General features: G+C 38.4%; 2 protein-coding genes and 2 non-coding genes across 4 annotated transcripts; 3 read left to right on the forward strand and 1 right to left on the reverse strand.

The window, feature by feature from the left end:
* Nucleotides 1-22: 22 nt before the first annotated feature.
* rpl24 (ribosomal protein L24) lies at nt 23-3,873 on the forward strand. The gene is made up of 6 exons (XM_037543557.1): nt 23-96; nt 224-299; nt 1,075-1,185; nt 2,102-2,238; nt 3,044-3,107; nt 3,749-3,873. Exons 1-6 carry the CDS (start codon nt 92-94, stop codon nt 3,827-3,829), a joined length of 474 nt encoding a protein of 157 aa, XP_037399454.1. The 5' UTR covers nt 23-91; the 3' UTR covers nt 3,830-3,873.
* Nucleotides 1,282-1,413, forward strand: LOC119264863. Its single transcript, XR_005131262.1, has one exon. It is a non-coding gene; the product is annotated as a small nucleolar RNA SNORA17 (small nucleolar RNA).
* LOC119264865 lies at nt 3,415-3,547 on the forward strand. The gene has a single exon (XR_005131264.1). It is a non-coding gene; the product is annotated as a small nucleolar RNA SNORA17 (small nucleolar RNA).
* Nucleotides 3,874-4,076: 203 nt separating the features above from the next.
* On the reverse strand, nt 4,077-14,802 carry LOC108429797 (interferon-induced GTP-binding protein Mx3-like). The gene is made up of 14 exons (XM_017701808.1): nt 14,460-14,802; nt 14,284-14,350; nt 13,987-14,186; nt 13,437-13,574; nt 13,152-13,306; nt 12,923-13,061; nt 10,939-11,137; nt 10,764-10,842; nt 10,137-10,259; nt 9,720-9,852; nt 9,307-9,465; nt 6,939-7,015; nt 6,639-6,848; nt 4,077-5,215 (listed from the first exon to the last, which is right to left on the reverse strand). The coding sequence occupies exons 2-14, from the start codon at nt 14,334-14,336 to the stop codon at nt 4,991-4,993; spliced, it is 1,890 nt and encodes a 629-aa protein (XP_017557297.1). The 5' UTR covers nt 14,337-14,350; nt 14,460-14,802; the 3' UTR covers nt 4,077-4,990.
* Between the last annotated feature and the right edge of the window lie 8,408 nt (nt 14,803-23,210).

A 23,210-nucleotide genomic window follows, 5' to 3' on the forward strand; every position in this document is an offset into this window, starting at 1 on the left:
TTTGCGGAAATGTGACGTTTTCACCAAACTGCTTTATTTATAAGCCGACTACCCACAATTCCTCTTCCTCTTCCTCTTCTGACTCGCCGCCATGAAGTAAGCGAAGTCCCGTTTTATCCGTAAACATCTGCCTGCAAATCTTTAAAATACATCTGTTACTGGAACCGTGAGATGTTTTATAAGTGTCTTTCTTCGATATTTATTCGCTATTTGTGACTTGCAGGGTCGAGTTGTGCAGCTTTAGCGGGTATAAAATCTATCCCGGCCACGGCCGGCGATATGCCAGGATCGACGGAAAGGTAACGTGAAAATAATGTCAGAAGTCATTTCTGAGCTACAGAAATATGTTTTTCTTAAGAATAGCTTACTGTTTTATAACACATGAGCCCCCGGTTTCTGACCGAGGTTTATTAACTCCTTAAAGCTTCAACTTGGCGGTGAATGATGGCACAGTTAGCTAAACACCGGCCTGGTCGCCATGGAAGCCTCGACACACGATAATAACTAAAGGATCGAATGGCTTTAAGACTCGAGTGTCGTCTGTTTACGTGTTCGGTGTAGATATAACTTCTTTTATTGGGGCCACTTTATTTCGTTTGAGTGTTGTGTATTAACCTACTGCCAGTGTAGCCAGGATAGCTTGCTAAGTAGCTGGTAGGCTATCTTTAGTAGCTAGTGTGTGTGAGCGCTGTGAGCGCGGTGTGTCCAGCACTGCTGAGCTGGTTCAGTTCTGTGTTTTATGTCTGCCGCTCTCAAACGTGCTTCTGGGACCCCGTGTTTTGTGTTTTATTTACTCCCAACACACCTGACCAAGCGCGCGAGGTGCTTGTTTGTTAAACAAGGCATTTGCTCTCAAACCAGTCCCCAGACAAGCCCAGTTGATCCGGCCTAACTTGCAAAACACAGCAATCGAGCAGAAATGTGCACTGGGCTGAGAACCACTAAGATTTGGAGTTGAGTCTGTTGTGGAAAATGCATCGCATGGGATCCCTGGATTTGAGAGCCCCCAAATTATGCATCTTTCTCCTGGTGATGTGCATTTTACAGTACTGGCTCATGTTTTATCTTTTTCAGGTGTTCCAGTTCCTGAATGCCAAGTGCGAGTCTGCTTTCCTGACCAAAAGGAACCCTAGACAGATCAACTGGACCGTTCTTTACAGGCGCAAGCACAAGAAGGGCTTGTCCGTAAGTTCAGCAGTCTTTGATTTGCAGCTGGTTAATTTGTGATGTGGTGATGATAAAATCTTGTATTATGAGCAGTTACTGTAATCTGTATGATCAGTTGCCCATTCAGGCGTTGCAAAGCGACCGACTCCTGTCGTTTTGTGTCAAATGGTGGCATAAAATAAAAGGGCTATGTTTACGCCTAGGACTCTATACAGTGGGTTCTTAGTGTCTTTGTAGTCCTACAGTTCTTTGGGAATCCTTCCTAAAATCATTTAAACTTAATTTCGCAGAGGGATAAAGACTTGATTTGATACATGTGTTCCACTACACTTGATTTGTATGAGAGGTGCACAAAACTGCTTACACTTGGTCATAGAATGTTTGAGTGATAAATAATTTTGGTAAGCTTAATACTTGGACTTTGGACATCTGAGGACCTGAGATACAATCCTGGGCCCTTCATGCTGTTATAGGGTTTCAAATTCTCAGGTAGCTTGTTTTAAGGGGTGGATGATGCAGCTGTTATTGGTACCATAGTAAGCTTTCAGAGTACTTTTACAGCACTTGACCTGCTGCATGTTTAATTGAAAAGACTTGAGACAAAGCATTTAAAGCTTGAGTTTTAAAGGTGCACTGGGAAAAAAAGTTTAATTTACATGACTCAAGTGCGTACATCAGTTCCACACAATGTTACATCAACTCGATTAAATATTGATATACAGTAGTTATGTTTGGCATTTTTAAATTTGTTTTAAGCCAGTTTACACATTTGAGTAACTTAAGCAACTTAAAGTAATTTTTGGTGTGGTACTGTTGGTGCATTGTCTGTTATCTAATTTTGTCCAACTTATCAAACCTCAAATATTTTTATTGCCCGGGCCTACTTTATTTTTTACAAATTTTTCCTTAATTATACCGTTTTCTGCTCTAACAGGAAGAGGTGACAAAGAAACGCACCCGCCGTGCTGTCAAGTTCCAGAGGGCCATCACTGGTGCCTCTTTGGCTGATATCCTGGCCAAGAGGAACCAGAAGCCAGAGGTGCGCAAGGCTCAGCGGGAGCAGGCCATCAGGTCAGTGTAAACATAAGTGTGATTGTACATGCATTCGATTTTTTTTTTTTTTGTTGTTGTTTTTTTTTTTTTTTTTTTTTTTTTTTTTTTTTTTTCCTTTTCACTTGTGTCAATGCTTATCATTTCATGCTGTGATGTTTGGTGCTTTTAGTGAGCCAGCAAGCTGCATGGAATGTTTTGCCAAAAAAAGCTAATTTGGTAACCCATCCCTGCTATCCTGAATTCTGGCAATTGACCAAGGAATGTTTGGTGTCTGGAGTGTGCCCTAGTCTGAAATGAACTTGCCTTTCTTTTCTGCTGCTTCTAGATACAATAGTACTGACTGGCTTGCGCCTCCTTTCTGTGTACATTGGGGAGAACTGTTGAAAAAGCATGTATTCCTGTTGTATGTTACTGTTAATAAATAAGGAAATACGCCAGGTAGATTAAACTGTTTCTGTGAAGCTATGTGGCCACAATGTGTTTAGCTGTCTCAGAATCTGAGTATATCCCAATTACAAGTTACATGTCTTTTGTGTCTGTGAACAACGTCCAGATATAGGACCTGTTTTAATGCCATAATGTGTAAATAGGACCCATTAGCTGTAATCAGAAATGCAGATCAGATTGTCTTTAGTCTTATGGAGATTATAACCTGAAACCTTTTAAACAATTTTAGTCTTGTTGTTAGTTTTTTTTTTTTGTTGTTGTTTTTTGTTAGAATTCAGTTTTTGCAAGAAAGTGTGCTTCTTGTTTATTCTGTGTTGTGGTTTTTTTTTTTTTTTTTTTTTTTTTTTTTTATAACCTTATTACTTTCACACTTTAGGGCTGCCAAGGAGGCCAAGAAGGCAAAGCAGGCAGCCAAGAAAGTGCCTGCCCCAACTACTAAGGTAAGGGTCTTAAGTTGGCTTTGGCAAGTCCTGCAGAAGGAATCTTTAACTTGATCCCATTGTTTAGTGAAGAGGTATCAAACATGGGTTCTGGAGGGCTACATGTTTTGCCTATTCTGACACAGAATACAACTTAAAGCTTTTCTGGTTAGCATATAAATTGTTAGGTATTTAATGAGGTAGAAGGCAAAACTCTGCAGTACTTTGGCCTGAACTGCAGTCTAACGTGATTTAGAGAATGGTTATTGTTCCAGCTTTGGAAGCAGTAATGAGCCTCAATGAGGCACTGACCAGTCAATTTTGTCAAAATGCCCCTTGAGGCGTTGCGGTACGACTTGTGTCGCTGCTGTGTCAAAAGGTGGCATAGAGTATGAGGCTATGTTTACGCCTAGTACCCACCAATAGAATGGGTTCTTAGTGTGTCTATATAGCCGTACAGTATTTAATTCTGCTTTACCAAAGTGTCATTAAGCTTGATGCCAACAGGGCTGAAGTTGAATTTGCATTTTGACAAGTCATTCTATCTTAGAGAAAGCCATGCCTCATGTGATTTGGTGGTGTTCATACAAGATCAGCTTTTTTCTTGTTAACCTCTGAGGTGGTTCTGTGTGTATATATAATGTCTGTAACTTTTGTTACAGGCCCATGCGAAGGCTGCACCCAAACAGAAGATCGCTAAGCCTATGAAGGTTAACGCTCCTCGTGTTGGTGGCAAGCGCTAAATTTGTCTGGTGTTTTTTTGTGTACTAATAAAATTATCACCGTACCATTTTGTCCATATTTCTTCCCCCCCCCCTTTTCCTGTGTAAGCCAAATTTGCAGTTTAAAGCAGCACTTTCCAAACCCCAGCTCAAAGTTTCTGCACTACAACAATGGTTTTCCACTCCAGTCAGTGGGACAACCCAGATTATAGCTATTCCATGCATCGTCAAACCTGATCCAGGCTCAAACAGGATGTCACCACAGAGATTAATTGAAAGGTGCTTTTATTGTCAACAAAAGTAAATCAAGATCAAATCTTTAATATTTTTGATATTGTGCACTTCTTACAATGCCGTGTATAACAGCAACATGCCAAGGGTTGATGTGAAATGGTTTAGGCATTAACATGAACAGCTATGGATCTGCATAGTTTCACCTGTAGAAGAGTGTGACCAGCTGAACTAAGAGACTTAAATTTTACCAATCTGTAGTGTAAATGAATTAATAGCTTAATATAGACGCTATTGGAGCATGTTGGAGATTTCTGCCGTTTTATTTAGATGGTCTTGATCAGGGGTCAGGAAGAAAGGGCCGAGGTGACTGCAGGTTTTTAGAACAATCAAGAAGAACCTCATTTGCTTGCTTAAATAAGTTGTTAATGATTTTAATGTTTGTGTAATGAAAATCTGCTGCCAATCCAGGCCCTTTGTGGATAAGATTGGTTCCCCTGTTCTAGACTGCATTCCTGTGAGCTGCTTTCAACATTCAAACACGTTTTAATTTACCTGAATTTACACAAGGAACTGATTTCCACACAAAATTTCCACTCCATTCTTCAGTTTAATGAAGACTTTATGAAATGCTAACAGAAATGCCCAGTACCATGTAGGCTATTTCAGTCCTGGTCCTGGAATGTCACTGCCCTAAGTGTGTTGACCCTGCTCTGACAAACCCAGTTTACCTCAGGAGTAGGGGAAACTCCAGAACGTGCTGGGTGCTTATACTCCAAGAGGAGGATTGAGAACTAGTGACGTAGAACCTTTGAAACCTATGCACGCATACAAACACATAAAAGAACTACATTCCCTTTTAAAAATAAAAATGATGGTAATTGCGATTACTACATCTGAATAATCCCAAGAGCTCTAGTTTGTGTCTATGATGGCCTAAATCCAAGCTTTTTAAACAAAGTTACTGAGCTTCTCTTGAGCAATGGTGAGACGGTCCATCCGGTTCTGCATGTTAATGCGGCGTCTGCTGACTTCTGACTCCTCCCGGAGAACCTCAGCTATGTTAGCACCGTCCATTAACCCCAACATCTCACTGCAGAGCAGCTGAGCAGACTCCTTCAGCATGAAGTATCGGATCAGCATGGGCACCTGGTCAGCCAGTCGCTGCACGACGATCTGTTAGGGTAACAGGATTGTTAATTTCTGTCTAAACAGTTTACATGTTGCATGTAATTCATTGTTTCTCTTGAGCATTTTCATATTATGAAGCATTAACTAAGTGTACAGTATGGACAAAAGTATTGGAGCACAACTCAAATCATTTGATTTTGGTGTTTCATTCAGTCCCATAGCCACAGGTGTATAAAATCATGCACCTTGTTATGCAGTCTGCCTTTATAAACATTTGTAAAAGAATGGGTCGTTCTAAAGAGCTGAACTCGGGTGTTGTGCTGTAATAGACTGCTGCCTTTGTAACGAGTCAGTTTGTGAAATTTCTTCCTAGACATTTCACGATTAACTGAGTGGTGTTACTGAAAAATGGGAATGTTTAGGAACCACAGCAACTCAGCCATGAAGTGGAGGACCATGTAAAGTTAGTTGCCAACTGTTAACTCAATAACAGAGTTCAAACCTCTGGCAGTAACAACACACATAAGCTACGCTAAGAGCTTCATGGCATGGGTTTCCATGGCCGAGCAGCTGCATGCAAGCCTTACGCCACTAATCACAATGCCAAGCATTAGATGGAGTGCTGTAAAGCACACCGCCACTGGACCCTGTAGCAGTGGACATATTCTATGGAGTGACCAATCACGCTTCTATATCTTGCTTATGTATCTATATCTAATGGATGAGTCTGGGTTTGGCAAATGCCAGGAGAACGTTCCGTGTCTGACTGCATTGTGCCAACTGTAAAGTTTGGCAGAGGAAGGATAATGCTATGGGGTTGTTTTTCAGGGCCTGGCCTTGGCCCCTTAGTTCCAGTGAAGGGAAATCTTAATGCTTCAGCAGACCATGACATTGGGCAATTGTACGATTCAAACTTTGTGGAAACAGTTTGGGGACAGCCCCTTCCTGTTCCAACATAACTGAGCACCAGTGCACAAATCAAGGTCCATACAGGCATGACTGGGTGAGTTTGATGTGGAAAAATTTCACTGGCCCTCACAGAGCCCTGACCTCAACCCCATCAAACATCTTTGGGATGAATTAGAGCGGAGATTGTGAGCCAGGCCTTCTCATCCAACATCAGTGTCTGATCTCACAAATGCTCCTCTGGACGAGTGGGCAAAAATTCCCACAGACACACTCCAAAAATCTTGTAGAAATTTTTCCAGAAGAGTGGAAGCTGTTATAGCTGCAAAGGAGGAACCAACTCCATATCAATGCCTATGGATTAGAATGGGATGTCATAAAAGCTGCTGTAGGTGTAATGTGTAGTTCCAATATTTTTGTCCATATAGTGCATATTTGAAAAGAAAACATCTACTTTTTGGTGAGTTCCATAGTTTAGTCATCAACATGACAAAATTACATGTTTATTCATGTTCTTTATAGCTTTAATAGAGTTCTGTTCTTCATGTAAATCAGAATATACCTCATAATAAGCATGCAGCATTTCAGGATATTTGTTCCTGCTGTCAAGCCCAGCAAAGTTATCCTCGGACACCCCAGCATTATTGATCTCGTTCAAGGTTTTGAAGTAGATGCTATCTTGAGTGTAGACGAGTTGCTCCATCTCGAACTGCTCCAAGATCCTCTGCTCCACTTTGGCTTCTTGCTTTGACTGAATGTTGTCTATCTTGTTCTGGGGAAGCAATGAAACAATAAAGTGTAAAAGTGTTTTAAAATGTCAGAACGATCATATTCGTCTTCTAATGCTAAAAGTAGTGTTTACCGTGGCAACACACTGGAGGAAAGGATAGTTGAGGAAGCAGTCTTTGGATGCTTCTGAGAACTGCGATTGGATGGTCTCTGGAATGCATGAATCACAATTAAACAAGGCTAATTAGATTAAAAAAAAAACACCCATTACCCGAAATGTGCTTAATCAGCTAAGAGGTCCCTGCTTCTTTAGTTTTAGACAGAAAATAGACAAACAAACTGGTCAGACAAGGCTGCCAAGTCACCATACATGTTCAACCTATGTGCAAAACTTGGGAGAGAAGCAGGACAGGAGGATTGGATTAAAGATTCAGGATTGGTGGAAGAAACATCAGTAACCTTCGATATGTGGAATCTGAAGGCCCTTATGGGGTCTGTGGGGTCCTGACCATAGAAGAACAGATGAAAGGTGGCTAATAAAGTATACAGAGAAACAGATGGACTACAGGTTGCAGTTGTAGAGCTATAAATGCACCTATATGGTAAGTGGAGCTGATAAAATGGACAAAGTAGATGTACTTAAATAAGCAGCTGGTCAGTGTATAATCTGCACTTCTGTTTCATAAAGCAGTGCAAAACTCCTCGCAGTGTTAAATTCTTGTTGAAATTATTATAGATTCATTTTTAACAGGTCTGCAATTTCCAACAGATTTTTTTAAGTTAAGGTAGTTACTGACAGTTCTTATTTTTTTGTTTTGTTTTGTTTTTGTGGGGTTTTCTGAGCAGCTGCTCAACACAGTGCTCACTAATGAGACATTATTACATGAGACACTGCAAAAAAGGTATTTATTTCTTTCAGAGCTACAATTTATATTTAAAAAAAGCCAGACATGGCATCATACTAGGGTTGTTTTTTCAGCCAGATGAATTGGCTAGTAATTTTAGTGGTCATTGGTCAGAGGACAGTGTTTCCTTCTTGGGAAGTCAACATGTGGAAATCTCATTTTAAGATTATTATTCCACTGACATCTTTAAAACTGGAATCATGTTTGTCATGGCACACTGTGTTAAGGATTCATTAACTCTACTTCAGCTGATCTTAATAAATCTTCACTGGTATAAATCAATTAATACTTTTCAGATTTAAGCTATGAGACCATGTTCAATGCATACAATGAACAAATTGGTTCAACTGTAAAACTTTGCAGAAGTCATTTCCCACCATGTGAGCTACATTCTGCTCACATACTCATTCTCAGCTTATCCAAAACCTGATGCTTCGGCCAACTATTACCTCCTCAACAGTTCAAAAACAGTCAAAATGTGGATGAAGGGAAATAAAGCAAGGCAATTTTCCATCCAAAAAATGTAATAAAATAATTAAAAAATGCATCATTAACAACATAAAGTCTAAAAACAAGAGGCCTACACAGTGATGGGCAATCAAGGTACAGCCCACTCATAGACTTCAGGGCACAGCATGTGGCTCCAAAACATGCCCTTTTTTATAATAGGACCACTTAACAAATCAAAAACACCTGAGCAGGTGTTATAAACATATAACATGTAAACATGTGAGTAAAAATGTTCACCACCAGATGGCAGAAAACACATTAAAGACAAAATATACAAATCTGGCTTCCTTATCAGCTTAGGGACTTAATACAACTCTAATACTTTCAAAGAGGGTCTGAAAACAATGTCATCAACATCCTTGAAAAAATTTAACCTTCCTTACATGAAAAGTAGATAAAGTTTTTTTTTTTTCTTGCCTAGTTTTTAATCCACCATATTGTTCCCTATCACTGAACCCCTTCACAAATTTTGGAGGATTCTCTGAACCAACCAGACATTTTCTTTGGTTGCTTGAAAGTGTTTTGATCTTTTTGGTCTAGCAAGATAATCAAGTGCTGAATGGAAGTTGATCTAGAACATAGGTCCCAGGGTCTACCACCCTGGAGAATTTAGATCCAACACATCCATGCTCAGATGCCCCTAAAGCTCATTATCAACTGGAATAGGTGTGTTAGATTAGGGTTGGAACTAAACTCTGCACAGTGGTGATTGGTGAGGACCTGTACCCCTAACCTAGGCCTCATGTGTCAGGATCCAGTCCTTGCGACCCAAAACACTGAAGACTTCAGTAAACTGATTCAGCTCATCAGCTAAATAGCAAGACCTTCATGAAATGCTAATCTATGCAGCTTTGGCCAGAAGGTCCCCAGTTTGACATGCCTGATCTAGATCCACTATTCTACACTAAGTGACGTTAGAGGTGCATCAGAAAAGTCTGACACATTTAATTTCATTTAATAAAAGTGCTTCTATATAGTAGACATTTCTGAAAAATGAAAGATGAGTGTAAATACAAGATTAGCAAATGTAGGTACATGATGAGCAACAGAAATTGTGAAAGACGTGGTGTGTAAGTGTAAACATACCTCTTACGACTCTGAGTCGCTCAATGGCTGTTCCCTTCAGTTGGATAACAAGTCTCTGCACCACCATCTCAAACACGTTATAATCACTGAAGCCAGGCAGCTCCCTTCCTCTGTACTTCAGGTCATATTCTTTCACCACAGTCTGGACCACATCATGAACTGCGTTGGATTTAAATTTTAACATAAAATCTCGGCTGAATAAATCTTCACATAGAACATGACTTTTAATATAAAGATATAAACTCCACAGGTTTAGCTTGATATTTCATAGGCTTTGTTTTTCTGTGATTTTTTCAACTCATTCTCGCCTTACAGATACTCCACTTTAGATGTTTAGATATAAACTGGGCTGTGAGAATTTCGATTTTATATTGCAACCCAGGCACTTCTCGGCCTGTGGAGCATTTACTTACATGATGACTTTGTACTGTCAAGATGCTCTTTCCACTTTTTGAACTCTGACCGGAGCTGAACAAACAAGTTGTCTTCATTACCCAAATTACTACATGCCAAGTGGTTGATCTTGTCATTGAACTTCATCAAAGTCTGCAAGAACAAGGGACCACCAACACAGAATTTAAGCATTTAAGCATGTACATCTAACATCAGACCCACATTAGCACTCACTGGTCATTTTATAATTGTATCACCTACTATATACAGAATTTGTACAATTTGTCAGCCATTATATACCCTATGAATCGAAAGAGACCACACTATAGGCCAGATATTTTTGGGGTGGCAGACCATCAACTGTATGTGGTAGTGGCATGTTAGTATGTGCTGTAATACATCAGGAACAGTACTGATGCTAACAAGTGGTCACTTACATTAATGAAGAAGTCCCTCCTCTTCTGTGGATCCAGTGGTGGGCCAGCTTCACACTGACCCAACTCTTTTCTCAAGTCCCAAAGCTGCTTCTTTATCTGCTCTGAAAGCAGAGGCAGTGATTTCTAAAAGAAAAAAAGGAAAAGAAACAGTAAAACGAGATTAGCTACATTTAGACACATTACAGTGATTTGATCACAAGCCATTGTGATTATCGGTCATTGGGCCGATAAAAAAAGTAGGTGGGTCTAGGCCTTTTACGCTATAGGGGTTCAATCCCCCACAAGGGCAAGCACCCTACATTATACCAATAAGAGTCCTTGGGCAAGACTCCTAACACCACATTGGCCTACCTGTGTAAAATCATCAAATTGTAAGTCACTTTGGATAAGAGCATCAGCCAGATGCCGTAAATGTAAATGTAAGGCCTGTAAAGTCCAAACATACCACTGCCACTGTCCTGTTTTAACCAAAAAAACTGGTCATGCTTGTTTACTGTACTTCCTCACGTTATATGTTCATATGACGTTCATGTAAATTACAGTCCATGGCTGTATCTAAACATGGTCTAGGAACTCTTGAAAAGCATGCTTTAGGGTTTAAGGAGAGTAAAGAAAACATATTTGTACTTTGATGTGATCAACCAGGTCTTGAGTCAGTTTGCCGGCAAGGCACTGAATCGTTGCTTTCTCCTCATTCAAAAGGCAACTGTCAATGAAAAAAAGGTGCTTTATGAGCTGCTTAAATGTCACGAATAAGAAATGATTGTACAAATTACAAATGACTTCTTCATGTGAAGCTTACCTGAAGAATTCGTGACGTTTGAAGAAGTCTCTCTCCACTCGAGTGGCCTCCTCCAGAGAGATTTTCTCATCAATCTGCTTCTGACCACGGCACTTAACGATGATGTATCCTTTGCTTAAAGGAATAACCTGATTTCTGACTACATCCAATATGTTCTTCTCTGTTCCTCTGTCAACAAGGTCTGGCTTAGTAAGAATAGCTGAAAAAAAAAACAATATATTTTTATTACACATGTTTTATTCATTATTAAGTTGGCTTGAAAAAGTCATTTAGAAATGTACCATATAGTCAAAAAGAAATTTACTGTTCTTCATTTAATTTTTATTCCTTGTAATTTATTTTTATTTCTTTGTATTTTTTGTCCAATTTACCTTATTCAACAGTATTTATACAATGTTCCTTCAAAGATCATGTATATATATATATATATATATATATATATATATATATATATATATACACACACATACATACATACACACACACACACACATTTGCAACCACCTGGAATACCATAACAATGGCCTAGAAACACTTACGCAACTACCTGGCATAGCACAGCAACATCCTAGCAACATCTTATCTTAGCAACCACCTGGGATACCATAGCAAAAGCCTAGCAACTTTAGCAACCAATTGGAAAAGTACAGCAACAGTCTAGCAACATCTTATCGTAGCAATCACCTGGGATACCATAGCAAAAGCCTAGTGACAACAAAAACAAATTCCTATATAATTCCAATTAAGTTATCAAAAACAATCAGTCAGTCTTCTGCAACTGCTTTATCCTTGGTAGAGTTATTAGCTGGCTTCATTGAGCCAAGTTATAGTTTGTTCACAAACATTTATTATTATTATTATTATTATTATTATTATTATTGTTAGTAGTAGTAGGAGTATCAGTAGTAGTCGTAGTATTAAAATGATTATTATCCCAAATCTAGGCCCTCTGTCCCTGCAACAGATTTTGATATAATTTTTTTTTTAAATCAATCATACCATGTCAGCCATGTGTCAAGATGCCATATAATTAAAAATTTTATATGATAAATTTATGTTAAACATCCCATGATAAGTAATCTCCAACGTAGGCCAGAAATGTAAACCGTGTTACTTAGTAATTTAATAGTAATTTTCTAATTCAAATGTATGAATAGATACCGCAGATGTCACATTGAAAGATGAGTCAGGAGATAAAGATAAATATATAATTAGAGATATCATTAAATCACAAAACCTTTTCTAAACATGGCATTGTATTATTATGGAAAAAGGAGACCCGTTATATATTCTAAACAGTAAAGATATAATGTAAATAATAAAGGAAAATATTAACAATTTAATATTTAGCAATTGTGACTGCTGTTTTGTTATTGTGTATATAACAATAATAATATTATTTATGTAATAATAGTTAGTTCTAGACACATCCTCGATTTTTGTCTTGGCAACTATGACAAATGCAAAGTGACACACCTTCTTGTGGTGAACGGAACTGATATGAGATCCTGTGTTTCTGAGGTTAGTAACTGTCTGAAAGGCAAAAGCGGAACTTGTTTTAACCAGTGGTTACGCACTTCTGTTTTTTGTCAAATGGTCTATTATTCTCCTTTTTTGCAAGCCAAATGTGTTTTTTTTCACAGTTCTAAACTTCTAAAGTTCTGTGTGTTTATATAAAGTTGATCACCCTTGTAGGAATAAAAACTTTCATCTCCATTTTGACATTTTTCAGTTTTTGGCATCATTTGAAACTACCTGTCACCCTTTATACTAAATGTCAATATCAAGATGAATGGACTCAAAGAAATGACCCAAATTGACTTGGAAAAAAGTCTGGTTCCATTGACTTACACTGAAAGTACAGTAGTTTTTTTCTTTTTCCTGTAAAGTTATTATTTAGGAGACTCTTTCGACAACAGTGAAATATAAAGATCTAAACAAACATGAACATAACAAAAATATGTTAAGTTGTAAATTTCATTACCCAGAGTTCTTTTCCCTTCAGGGTCCACCTCCTGTGCCATCTTCAGTGCCTCTGTTGTTGCAATGTCAACATTGCATGGTACCACGACCAAATTGATGGTTTCACTTTTCTCAATAAAGGTCCGTATGAGATTTTTGATCTACGTGACAGAAAGAAATGTAACATTAAGAATAAATTAAAAATTCTTAATTCACTTTAAAACGTCTTAAAGATCATAGTTTATACTAACCTGATCTCCGATATCCTCAGGCTGACCTTTTACAGGAACCCTTGCAATCCCAGGCAGATCGATCAGTGTAAGGTCACAGACATCAGGAGACATGATCTCCAGAGTGATGAGGTCATCACATATTCCAACTCCATCACCAGCCAACACATTCTGAGCTGTTAGACAGACGTAACACTTGAATAAAGGGTATACGCCTTTTTGCTGATGGACTAAGCTAAGATGGCAAAAGGCTGATGGTAAGAAATCATATTTATTTTACTTATTATTATCAACAATTGCACTGACCTTCTGCAACATAACCTTCAACCAGTGATGGGTCATCAAACTCAATGAACTCTTCTTGGTAAGATATGACTGCCCTCCAATGAACCCCACACTTGATCTTCCTCAGCTTGAGCTCCAGAGGACACCTGGTAACAATACCTACAGTGGGCAGAGAATTATTATACATCCATTTCTGTTTACTGATTCCTCTTTACGTTACACATTAGTAATTGTAATTGTAATGTTTTATGTGTTTACATGTATTATATTATATTATATTATATTATATTATATTATATTATATTATATTATATTCAACTTCATAGATAATACAAAAACAATTGAAAAATGTAAAATGTGATTAGGAAGTGAAGAAGATGCAAATAACATGAAAGACGTATTCCATTTCCATGGAATTCCATTTTTTATACATGTATTAATTTATTTAGATGTAGATTTAAACATAATGTAAAAGACAAATAAAATATGCAATGCTTCAGATGCCAATGCTGATCACCCATGTACTTTAATTACTTTGCAATGCTATAAAAAACAAGAGAAAACTACCCACCACTCCCTCTGGGTAACGCCACCCCAGACAGCGCCTCCAGTACAGAGCTTTTCCCGGAGCTCTGATCTCCAATCACTGCTATAGTTGGTAGAGCTAAATCTTCTTCAATGCCGATCAGCCTCAGAGAGTCAATCAGGTCGATATAAGGACGAACTCTCTCCTCTAAATGGCTGTGAAACACCCCTTCCAAGGCTTGTTTACTGTAAATGAGGAACAGACATTAGTTTGCATGTTTGACACATTTCTGGAATTCATAAGAAAATTAAATACTCACTTCAGCTGGTAAGTTATACACACCTGCTTTCACTTGAAGAAGAGACATCTTCAAAACTTCCGTCATTCTCCATCATTTAAGAGACAAATGCTGGGAAAATTGTAGCAGGGGATCCCATTTTAAATGCTTCAATACTTTAATACAGACTTTATGTTACTACTCTCAGATCATGGAGGTCTAAGCAAATTATTCTACTTACCTCTGTGTCTTCAACAACTTGATTTCCAGAAGGTTGCAAATAAACTGAAAGTCCTGTATGCCCATATATATATCCGTACATAGGCACTCAGTCCCACAACAACACTAAATTTGAAAGTGGAACCCACTGCATGGGTTTTTCCCAAAGTATGCAGAATTTGGATTTTCCACTGATCCTCTTTACATTTCATGGAAACACAATCTTTTACATTTAATGCTCTAGGGAAGCTTCAGCTGATCTCCTGTCTTAAGCTGGTTTGGCAGTATTCATTTCAGCAACTATAGGGCTGTCATGTTATTTGATAGCAAAGAAATAGATCCCCTGAGCCCCTCCTTTCCATCTAAACCAGGCTGTCCTCTCCAGTTTAAGGTACGTCCAAGGACTACTACCTGCTATATTAACTCTTTGTATTGCAAAATTCTGAACTTTCACATCTCCAAGAGCCAGACCCCCCCTGTAACTGCCAAGATTGCTTCATCAACCAGCATCAGGCTCTTAGAAAAAAGGGGTGTATAGTATCAAAAATGTAAAAAGTGTAAAAAATGTAAATGGTTCTTTGAGTTTTCAGTCTATGTTATATAAGTGTGTAATAAAACTTTGTGCTCGTTTTAGGGGTTAATTGTCAGTTTGCTCAGTTTGTGCCACAAGTGTTTATTTTGGCTTATTAGCTACGTTGCTTGCCAATTAGCGTGTTTGATTGGCTGATATGAAATAACATTTATACAGAATCATGGATAGAATTAAGCAAAACGTATGCGTATCACTGCTGAGTGTGAAAATAAAGCAAAAACACTTGTTCAGGAAGCTAATATAAATGCTAACAGCATTAGCTTCCTAACCAGTGAACTCTTTACAAAATAGTACATTTCAAATTACCAATGGAAACATCAACATACCATTATGGTTCAAGTTTTAATGCACATTAATCTTCTTATAACTGTTCTTGGTGACTTTATCCTCACCTAGAAAACTGAAGGATTTTCTAAACTGTCATTGGCTTCAGCTGCAGTGTCACCAAAGACACTTTCACAAACCAAAGGGTCCTACTGGTACCTTCAACGCTTCAACAAGTACCAAAAACAATAAAACTGGAACCTTCGGTCTTGAACTGATGGCCAATGGAAAATCATGGTTCCGGTTTCCTGGTGGCAAAGGTTCCTGTTCTTTGTGCAGTGGACAAACACCCTTTGTTGTCACTTTATTATGTACACCTACCTACATTAACCCCTTAAAATCCCAGGCTTATTACATGCTAAGGCTTAGCATTCATTAACTATTCAGTACTTATTATTCGGAAACTTCAATGCAAACTAGAAGTTTGTAATAAAACGTTTTATTAACATTTCAGATTAACTATGTAGAGCATATGTAGAAACTGACAGCGGAATTAACCAATCACATTTGATGTATAATGAGTAGGACCAAATTCCTGAGAAAAAAGGTCACTCTATGTGTCAGGCTCCAGTCCTTGTGGGCCATAACACTGCAGACTTCAGCACACTGCCTCATTAAACACACCTGATTCAGCTCATCAACTAATTAGCAAGGCCTTCATCAACCAAATTCAGAGCATTAGATGAGGATAAATGCTAATATCCACAGCAATTTGGCCCAGAAAGTCCCCAGTTTGACATTCCCGAGCTAGTCCTTCCGGAAGTCCTAGATATGTCACTAAGTGCAAATATGAGCAATGGTCTGACCAGAGTCTGACCAATGTGTCTCAGCCAGTTGTTATAAATGGACAACAGCAACAGCTCTATGCCAGGGCTCTGTACTGAAGGAGTCAGAAGCCTCTGCAAAGTAAGCTGTTAAGGTCTGTTATAAACATCTAAAGAAAGAAAGAATGCATTTTATTTCAAACGTCTGTGTTTAATCTAGAACAACAAAAAATTCAAAATGCTCATTTGAATCTCTGTTAGCTTAGCACTGTCATGCTACTAGAATACTAGTACCACCGGGGCACTATCAGAAACTAACATGATCAACATGTTTTTTTTCATTGATATGTGACATTTATGACCCAAACTGAAGACCTACCAGTAAGTGACAGTTTGCCACTGTTAGTATGTATACACTAGTGCTCTTCCTTTCTAGCTGTACACTGACTCGTAATTTTGTCAAAGACTTTAAATAAATCTGACTTGACAACCAAGTCACAGCAAAACCTCATCACTTTTTTTTAACACTTTTTAAAAAAAAAGTGCCACCGGCTCTTTTCCCTAGAGTTAACATTTGAGCGGATCAGCTGAAGGGGTGCAAAATGACTGTGGTTCTGCGGTTCTGCATGTGTCAAATTTCAAACAGTACATAATTGTGATGCAAACTGAAGAGGCAGGAGATCTGAGCTTAGAAACAGGAACATGCTTGTGTGCTCTGAAATGGTTTATTCTTTCAGTACCCTGTTAATGAAGCTTTAACCGCTGTGAATGACACGCATAGTAGACAGTTTTGAACAGTTTTGATAGGAGAAGTCTGCTCTGAAAATAGGAACGCTGCAATGCAGTTCTTTCCACGTGGAAGTAGCAGCTCAAAGGAGCATTCCACTGGGGTTTTTTTTTTTTGCAGTTAACTCTTTAACCTCTTAAAAAAGGATTTCTGGAGCCTTATAAGGTTATTTAGGAAATCTCGTGTTTTTCCCGTATACAGTCTCACCAGTAGTCTTTATTGTGCAACTTAATGAAATTAATTATGTTTAAAAAGTATTAAACCATAAAGCATAAGATAATCTGACATGATTGTCCTAACTAAGAATTCCTTTCGAGAGCATTTAGGATCAAAAAGGCCTATATTGATTAGATTCTGGGTTTATATTTAGAAGATGTTTTCAGGGGTGATAGTGGGAAAAATTCCTGAGCCTGAACTTTTTTTCTCTGCTCGGGAGGTGAGCAGGGTGGGGGTGCTATGTATGCGACACACTTAAGACATAACTTGTTGGCCCCTGGGTGCAGATATACGTCTATGTATAACCCTGATCTTCATTACTGTCAAAGAATTTTTGCTTTTGAATTAGTCCCTTCAATGATAGATTGTGTTGAATTTTGTTGAAATACATGAACAACATTCAGACATGAGATAAACAAACCCAATATAAGCCTATATTTCAGAAGCTTGTGCAGATTACCAGAACTCTTGGGACTAGCAGGCCTGCTCAGGAATCCATACCTTATTGCTTCTATAGCATAGGAGACTACAGATACTACAGCCATACCAAGAACGGTCAGCAGGTGGCAATAACAACACTCCAAAGTAAACTAGGAATTGATTAGTAGCCTAACCATTGACTAAATGACATGAACAAGGACACATTCATTTCTTTTAAAAATATAATAGCAAACTATGCAGCATTTATTTTAAAGATTTTGAAACAGTTACAGTGCAACAAACTCATAAATAATACTACAGCCCTAAAATTACTATTCAGTTCCATTTTCCCCTTAATATAGGCTTAATACAGGCTTAATATAGGCTTAATATAGGCTTAATATAGTTGTGTTCTATGGCTGAGTTTATACGTTTCGCGTTGACAGTGGAAAAAAATTCGCACGTGTATTTCCCGGGATTTCCTACTGAATCTATCAGTTTGTTTGGTCAAAGCAAGTCCCGCCCCCCTGTTTCTGACTGGCTTAATGGCTAGTAGGCTAGGCCTTGGTGTTGGTTACAGTGAAACCTGCGCATGTCAGATCAAGAGAAGTGTCAGATCCTATGGTCAGATCACTAGGCCAGTGGTCGGCAACCCGCAGCTCCGGCGTGGCACCTGAAAACTATCAGGCCTGTGTTTTGAACTCTGCTCAAATGTATCCTCTAAATAAATGAACCTGTGGCATAAATGTAACTTGTTGATTAAGAGTAAAATCATATTGTTAGTGGTGTATTTATACCCAGTTAGTACTTCAGCTCAGGTCAGTCATTCTGTAAGTTATTAAAACACAAAGAAAGCAACATTTAGCATTATTACCATCTACAACTGAAGAAGTAATCGGAGCACAACTTTTTGCATGCTTTCATGAGTCCATTTGAAGTTTTTGTTTTTCATAGAAATCCGTGACATGACCACACAGGCCCCAGGTGGGTTGCCATGGAATGTAGTTATATCGGTGAAGAACTGAAGGCTGAGGGCTCATATATGGTGAAGAACTGAAGCCGAGGGCTCATATATGGACCCTTAGGAATTAAACTGAAAGTGAAAATGACTATGATTCAAATGAAGTGAAGGAGCACACACCCACAGACAGGCCTGGACTTCTGTATCTGCTTTACACGCAAAAGACCAGAATGTAACACAAGGAATTATAAAAGATCGTTCAGAGATAAAACAAGACCAGGCCACGTAACTTTGGACACGTTGTAGTCTTTCTGTTTTCTGTTTAAGCACCCCAGCATCTTCTGCCTGGTCTTCAGTCTTACCTTATTAGAATATGTTGAAATAAGATAAAACACAGAAGCCATGTGATTGTCATAACACATTCAGACAACACTATTTTAACCGACTGCTGTTATGATTTTTGTTTGCTACTTTTTCTTTAATATAAAAGGAAATGCAAGTTGTGTAATCAGAAGGTTGAGAAATTTAAATGTGGACCCTTTGGACAGGCATATGAGGTTAAACTCTCTCTCCCAAGTCTAGTCTGTCTAGTCTAGACTGTTGCTATTCACTTATTTCATTTAGTACTTTGCGTGTATGAGCTCCACACTACAGTTATCACCAAGATATCAGGAACAGATAAAAAAAGTGTGCCCTACTGAAAAGGCCGGATATAATTGGATGTTTTAGCCTAACTGATTGCTGAAAACAACATATGACAACATATGCTGCGCACATTGCTGTGTGTTGTACGTAGGGTTTCATCTTCAATAACTACAAATACCATAATTACCTTGTATCTCCAAAGTGATAACTTCACAGGAGAGGGAAAAAACATACTTTCAATGTATGAATTTTTCCAAGTAATTTGTGGCCTTTGATCCAGACATCACAAAACTTATACAACATTTAAAGGGCCATTTATATATATATATATATATATATATATATATATATATGGCCCTTTAAATTTTATATATATGAGAAATAATATACCTGTGTTTGGTGAAAGACTCTAGTCTTCTCTGCTCATTCACTCTAGTTTAGTGGGTTAATCTGATCTTTTTCTGGACATTCTAAAGACACTGCAGATTTCAGAACGTTTGTGTTTGTTCATATGTGTCCAGTTGATGTGCTTAGGCTTTAACTAAGCTATCACCAAAATGACCCATCAGTGAACTGAAGATTTCTGGTCTCTTTGCGAGACAAAATTTGACACAGGAGGAAACACAGCAAAACATATAACTAACACCTTCAGCACGAAACTACTTACTAGATAAATCAATTCAGTTTAAATGGATTTGTATAGTGCCTTTTTTACAATGTTGTAAAGAAGCTTTACAGAAATCCAGCCCCAAGCCTCTTAATGAGCAAGCCAAGCGAAACAGTGGATTAAGAACAAGAGAAAAAACCTCAGCAAAAACAAGATATAAAAGGGAACCCAGCCACTTGAGGTTGACATCAGATAGTAGCAAGACAGAGGAAGCAAGAGTTATGAGAGTGAGGAGTCAGGACATGACTAATCAAATATACAATAATAAATAAGGAATAGAGCCCATTAGACAGGCGTATTCAGATCGACTTATGATAAGCAATGAATAATTTTAGAAATCTGGACAAGTTCTTCTAAGACGAAGACTGAGAATGAGAATTAAGTGTGTGATTGCAGTGAGAACATGTCAGTATGAACAGGGAGCTCAGTATAGTGTGAGGCAGCTGTACAAGGTCTTGGACTAAAGAGTTTTAGTTTTAGTCTGTACAGGGATCAGCCATTACCAGCCCAAAGCAAATAAGCTGCTGCTGAAGCTCATGAAAAATCCATTAAATGGGATTCTGTAGCCATGTTATGTATGGAGAATGGATGAAGTGATGCTATGGTTATTGAGAGAGAGAAAGAAAACTACGATGACACTGTTTTCAGATCGTCTTGACTCACTAAGCAGAAGCAACCAAATGTTACCGTGCTGTTGGGCTGCTTGTGCTCTTGTGTGGAAGTCATGCATATCATGTATATTTCCTTTAAAAAACTCAAGAGAAAAATATTCTGTATCCTCCACTAGAACCCAACTAATATAATCATTGCCTGATTAAATCAGCCATCACTGATGATTTCAATGAAAATATTATTGATGATGTGCCAATAATTAGTAATTAATCTATCACAGCATGACAAGCAGTGCTGATAAAACTGAACACAAAGTACCAGCACGGTCAGCAAAACAAAAACATGTTAAACGTGTCCAGATCTGAGTGTTGATGTGTCTTGGGTGGAGTCTAGGGTTACTCTAGACCTCAACTTGAGTAAAAGTACAGAAGTATTTGCCTTCAAATGTACTTAAGTATCGAAAGTAAAAGTACTAAAAGAGTAATTATGGCTCTGATGTCCTGTTATCAGTTTTATAACTCGCTTCATGAACTCATTTCAGGTGAAAGTCCTCCAGCGTCTCTCGTGGTAAACCAGTCTTTTAATAGAACGTCATTAATTAGTGATGCTGACGTCTATTAAAATGATCATAAGCACAAAACACTGAAGGCCAACAGTTTCCATCAGGGAGAACCGAGTGGCTCTGAAATCACTTTTACACACAAGCAAAGTTTTAGTTTAAGATTACTTTGTAAATTAGTTACAAGTTGAATAAAAACTGTCTTTAAACTCAGGATCACAAATAAGTTTTCCTTTACTGTATTTATTTGTAGGTCTCTGCTCATAAACATAAACTAACTGTAACTAATTTACTATAAAATGAAAGTGTTTGTATGAATTCAGAAAAAGGGAAACATGCCAGTCACGACTGCACATGTGGACATATTTCTATATTGTGGTCTGTTTACACAAAGTTAGGTTAGTTCATCATTTAGGTGACGCATGTGCTCCCAAATTTTTACACTGCTGCGCTGACATTGAACCGTGTGCTGCACTGGGTCGGTATGACCAACAGGTCAAAACAAGCTCAGAACAAAGTGACCGCTGGGCCCTGATTGGTGCTCTTGCTTTGCACTTCTTTTGTTTTGACATGTTACATTTTTATACACACAGAAACCAAAAGGACCGACAGATTTCTCAAAATGTAGCGGAGTAAAAAGTCAGATATTTGATTCTGAAATGTAGTAGAGTGAAAGTAAAAAGTTGCCCAAAATGGAAAAACAAGTAAAGTACAGATACACGAAAAAACTACTTAAGTACAGAAACTAATTACATTTACTTAGTTACTGTCCCCCACTGTCCATAGCGCACTGTGCACTGACTCTGCCCTAAAGCGGTGAACAGCACCAGAGGCGCTATAAATGAGGAGACGTCACCATGACGTCTGATTACAGAGCAAGTCCCGCCCTTCAAGAAAATGAGCCAATCAGATTGCTGGTTACAGCTCGAGCGGGGACCCGCACCAGCGCTGCTGACGGAACAAGCCGTAAAAGCCGTTTTGGTGCGTGATGGAGGCCAAAGCTACAAGCTAATTATGAGGTTTCTGTCACTTTGTGCTTCATCAGTGATTTCAGACATATGTACCACACGCTAACCTGACCTTCGGTTTCGTGTCTGTCCCCATATTCACAGGGAGAGGAGTCTGGTCCTCTCAGCTCTGCAGCTCCAACCCGCTCAGTAGCGCCCGCAGGCGGCGAGCGACGAGCCTTTACGGCCTGTGTGTAGCAAAAGAACCATAAAACAGATTCATTGGGATGAAATGTTCCTTTATTTGCTCATTTCAGCTGAAATGTAAAGCCTTATATGCCCGTCTTATAACGCTTTCTAGCCCTTTAGCAACCAGTGCTCTATATTTATATGTGAGTGAGGCTAACTAGCCACTGCTAACATTAGCGGACTTAGCTAACTAGCTAGCTAGCTGGCTTTGATACACTCCAACTCCTTTCTTGTCCAGTTTATGGGTAAAACAGCAGTAATGTGTCTGGGAAACCGCTTAAGGTAGTTAATAAAAGTCACTGGAAAGAAACTAAGAAATATAGCTCACCTTGCTAGCAGCTTCATTAGTTATTAACATCAGATAATGTCCAGTACTGTAGCCACATATCGTTACTGTCAGAAGAATGTTGTATCTCCATTTTTGGCATTTTTCAGTTTTTGACATAATTTGAAAGTATCTGTTACTATTTATATAGTTTGTAAATGTTATGATGAAAGAAATGTTAAAAGAAATGACCCAAAAAGACATGGGAAAAATTCTGGTTCCATTGACCTACATTGAAAGTAAAGTATGTTTTTTCCTTCTCCTGTGAAGTTACTAGTTTATAGATCCAAGGTTTTCTTCCGCCAGCAGCGATATGTAAGTTAACACTATACCTCATATCATTATACAGCTACAATGTTTTTAACAACACATTTGACGTCATCACCACGGTGAGAAAGTAGCTGTCCCCTCTCTCATGATGAAGGTGCAGGATGACCTTTCCTCCTGTGCACTCTTTGGGGCAGCTGTGTGCAGAGAGGTGAGAGTAAGTGCAACGTGCACTTGGAAATACAAAAAAGATACAGCGAAATCCAGAAATGGAGAAAAATATTTTGAAGTTGTTCTGTGTAGCACCAAAAAGGGTTCTGTTATTGATACAAGCTTGAAATCGTAACAGTAGAAGAACCCTAGAACTGTGTCCTACATATTCCCTGTCAATCCGAAGAACCATTTCATCATGCAAAGAACCCTTTAAGCATTTAAGGT

The sequence above is a fragment of the Pygocentrus nattereri genome, chromosome 12, assembly GCF_015220715.1.
Source record: "Pygocentrus nattereri isolate fPygNat1 chromosome 12, fPygNat1.pri, whole genome shotgun sequence".
Classification (NCBI taxonomy): domain Eukaryota; kingdom Metazoa; phylum Chordata; class Actinopteri; order Characiformes; family Serrasalmidae; genus Pygocentrus; species Pygocentrus nattereri.

Bases quoted from the DNA above. Each gene is read 5' to 3' on its own strand.
- rpl24 (XM_037543557.1), top strand. The intron at 300-1,074 runs GTAACGTGAAAA...TATCTTTTTCAG, and splicing joins ATGCCAGGATCGACGGAAAG to GTGTTCCAGTTCCTGAATGC. The intron at 3,108-3,748 runs GTAAGGGTCTTA...CTTTTGTTACAG, and splicing joins TGCCTGCCCCAACTACTAAG to GCCCATGCGAAGGCTGCACC.
- LOC108429797 (XM_017701808.1), bottom strand. From the start codon at position 14,336: ATGATGGAGAATGACGGAAGTTTTGAAGATGTCTCTTCTTCAAGTGAA. The intron at 13,575-13,986 runs GTGGGTAGTTTT...TGCCCACTGTAG, and splicing joins GGCGTTACCCAGAGGGAGTG to GTATTGTTACCAGGTGTCCT. The intron at 13,062-13,151 runs GTTAGTATAAAC...TCTGTCACGTAG, and splicing joins CTGAGGATATCGGAGATCAG to ATCAAAAATCTCATACGGAC.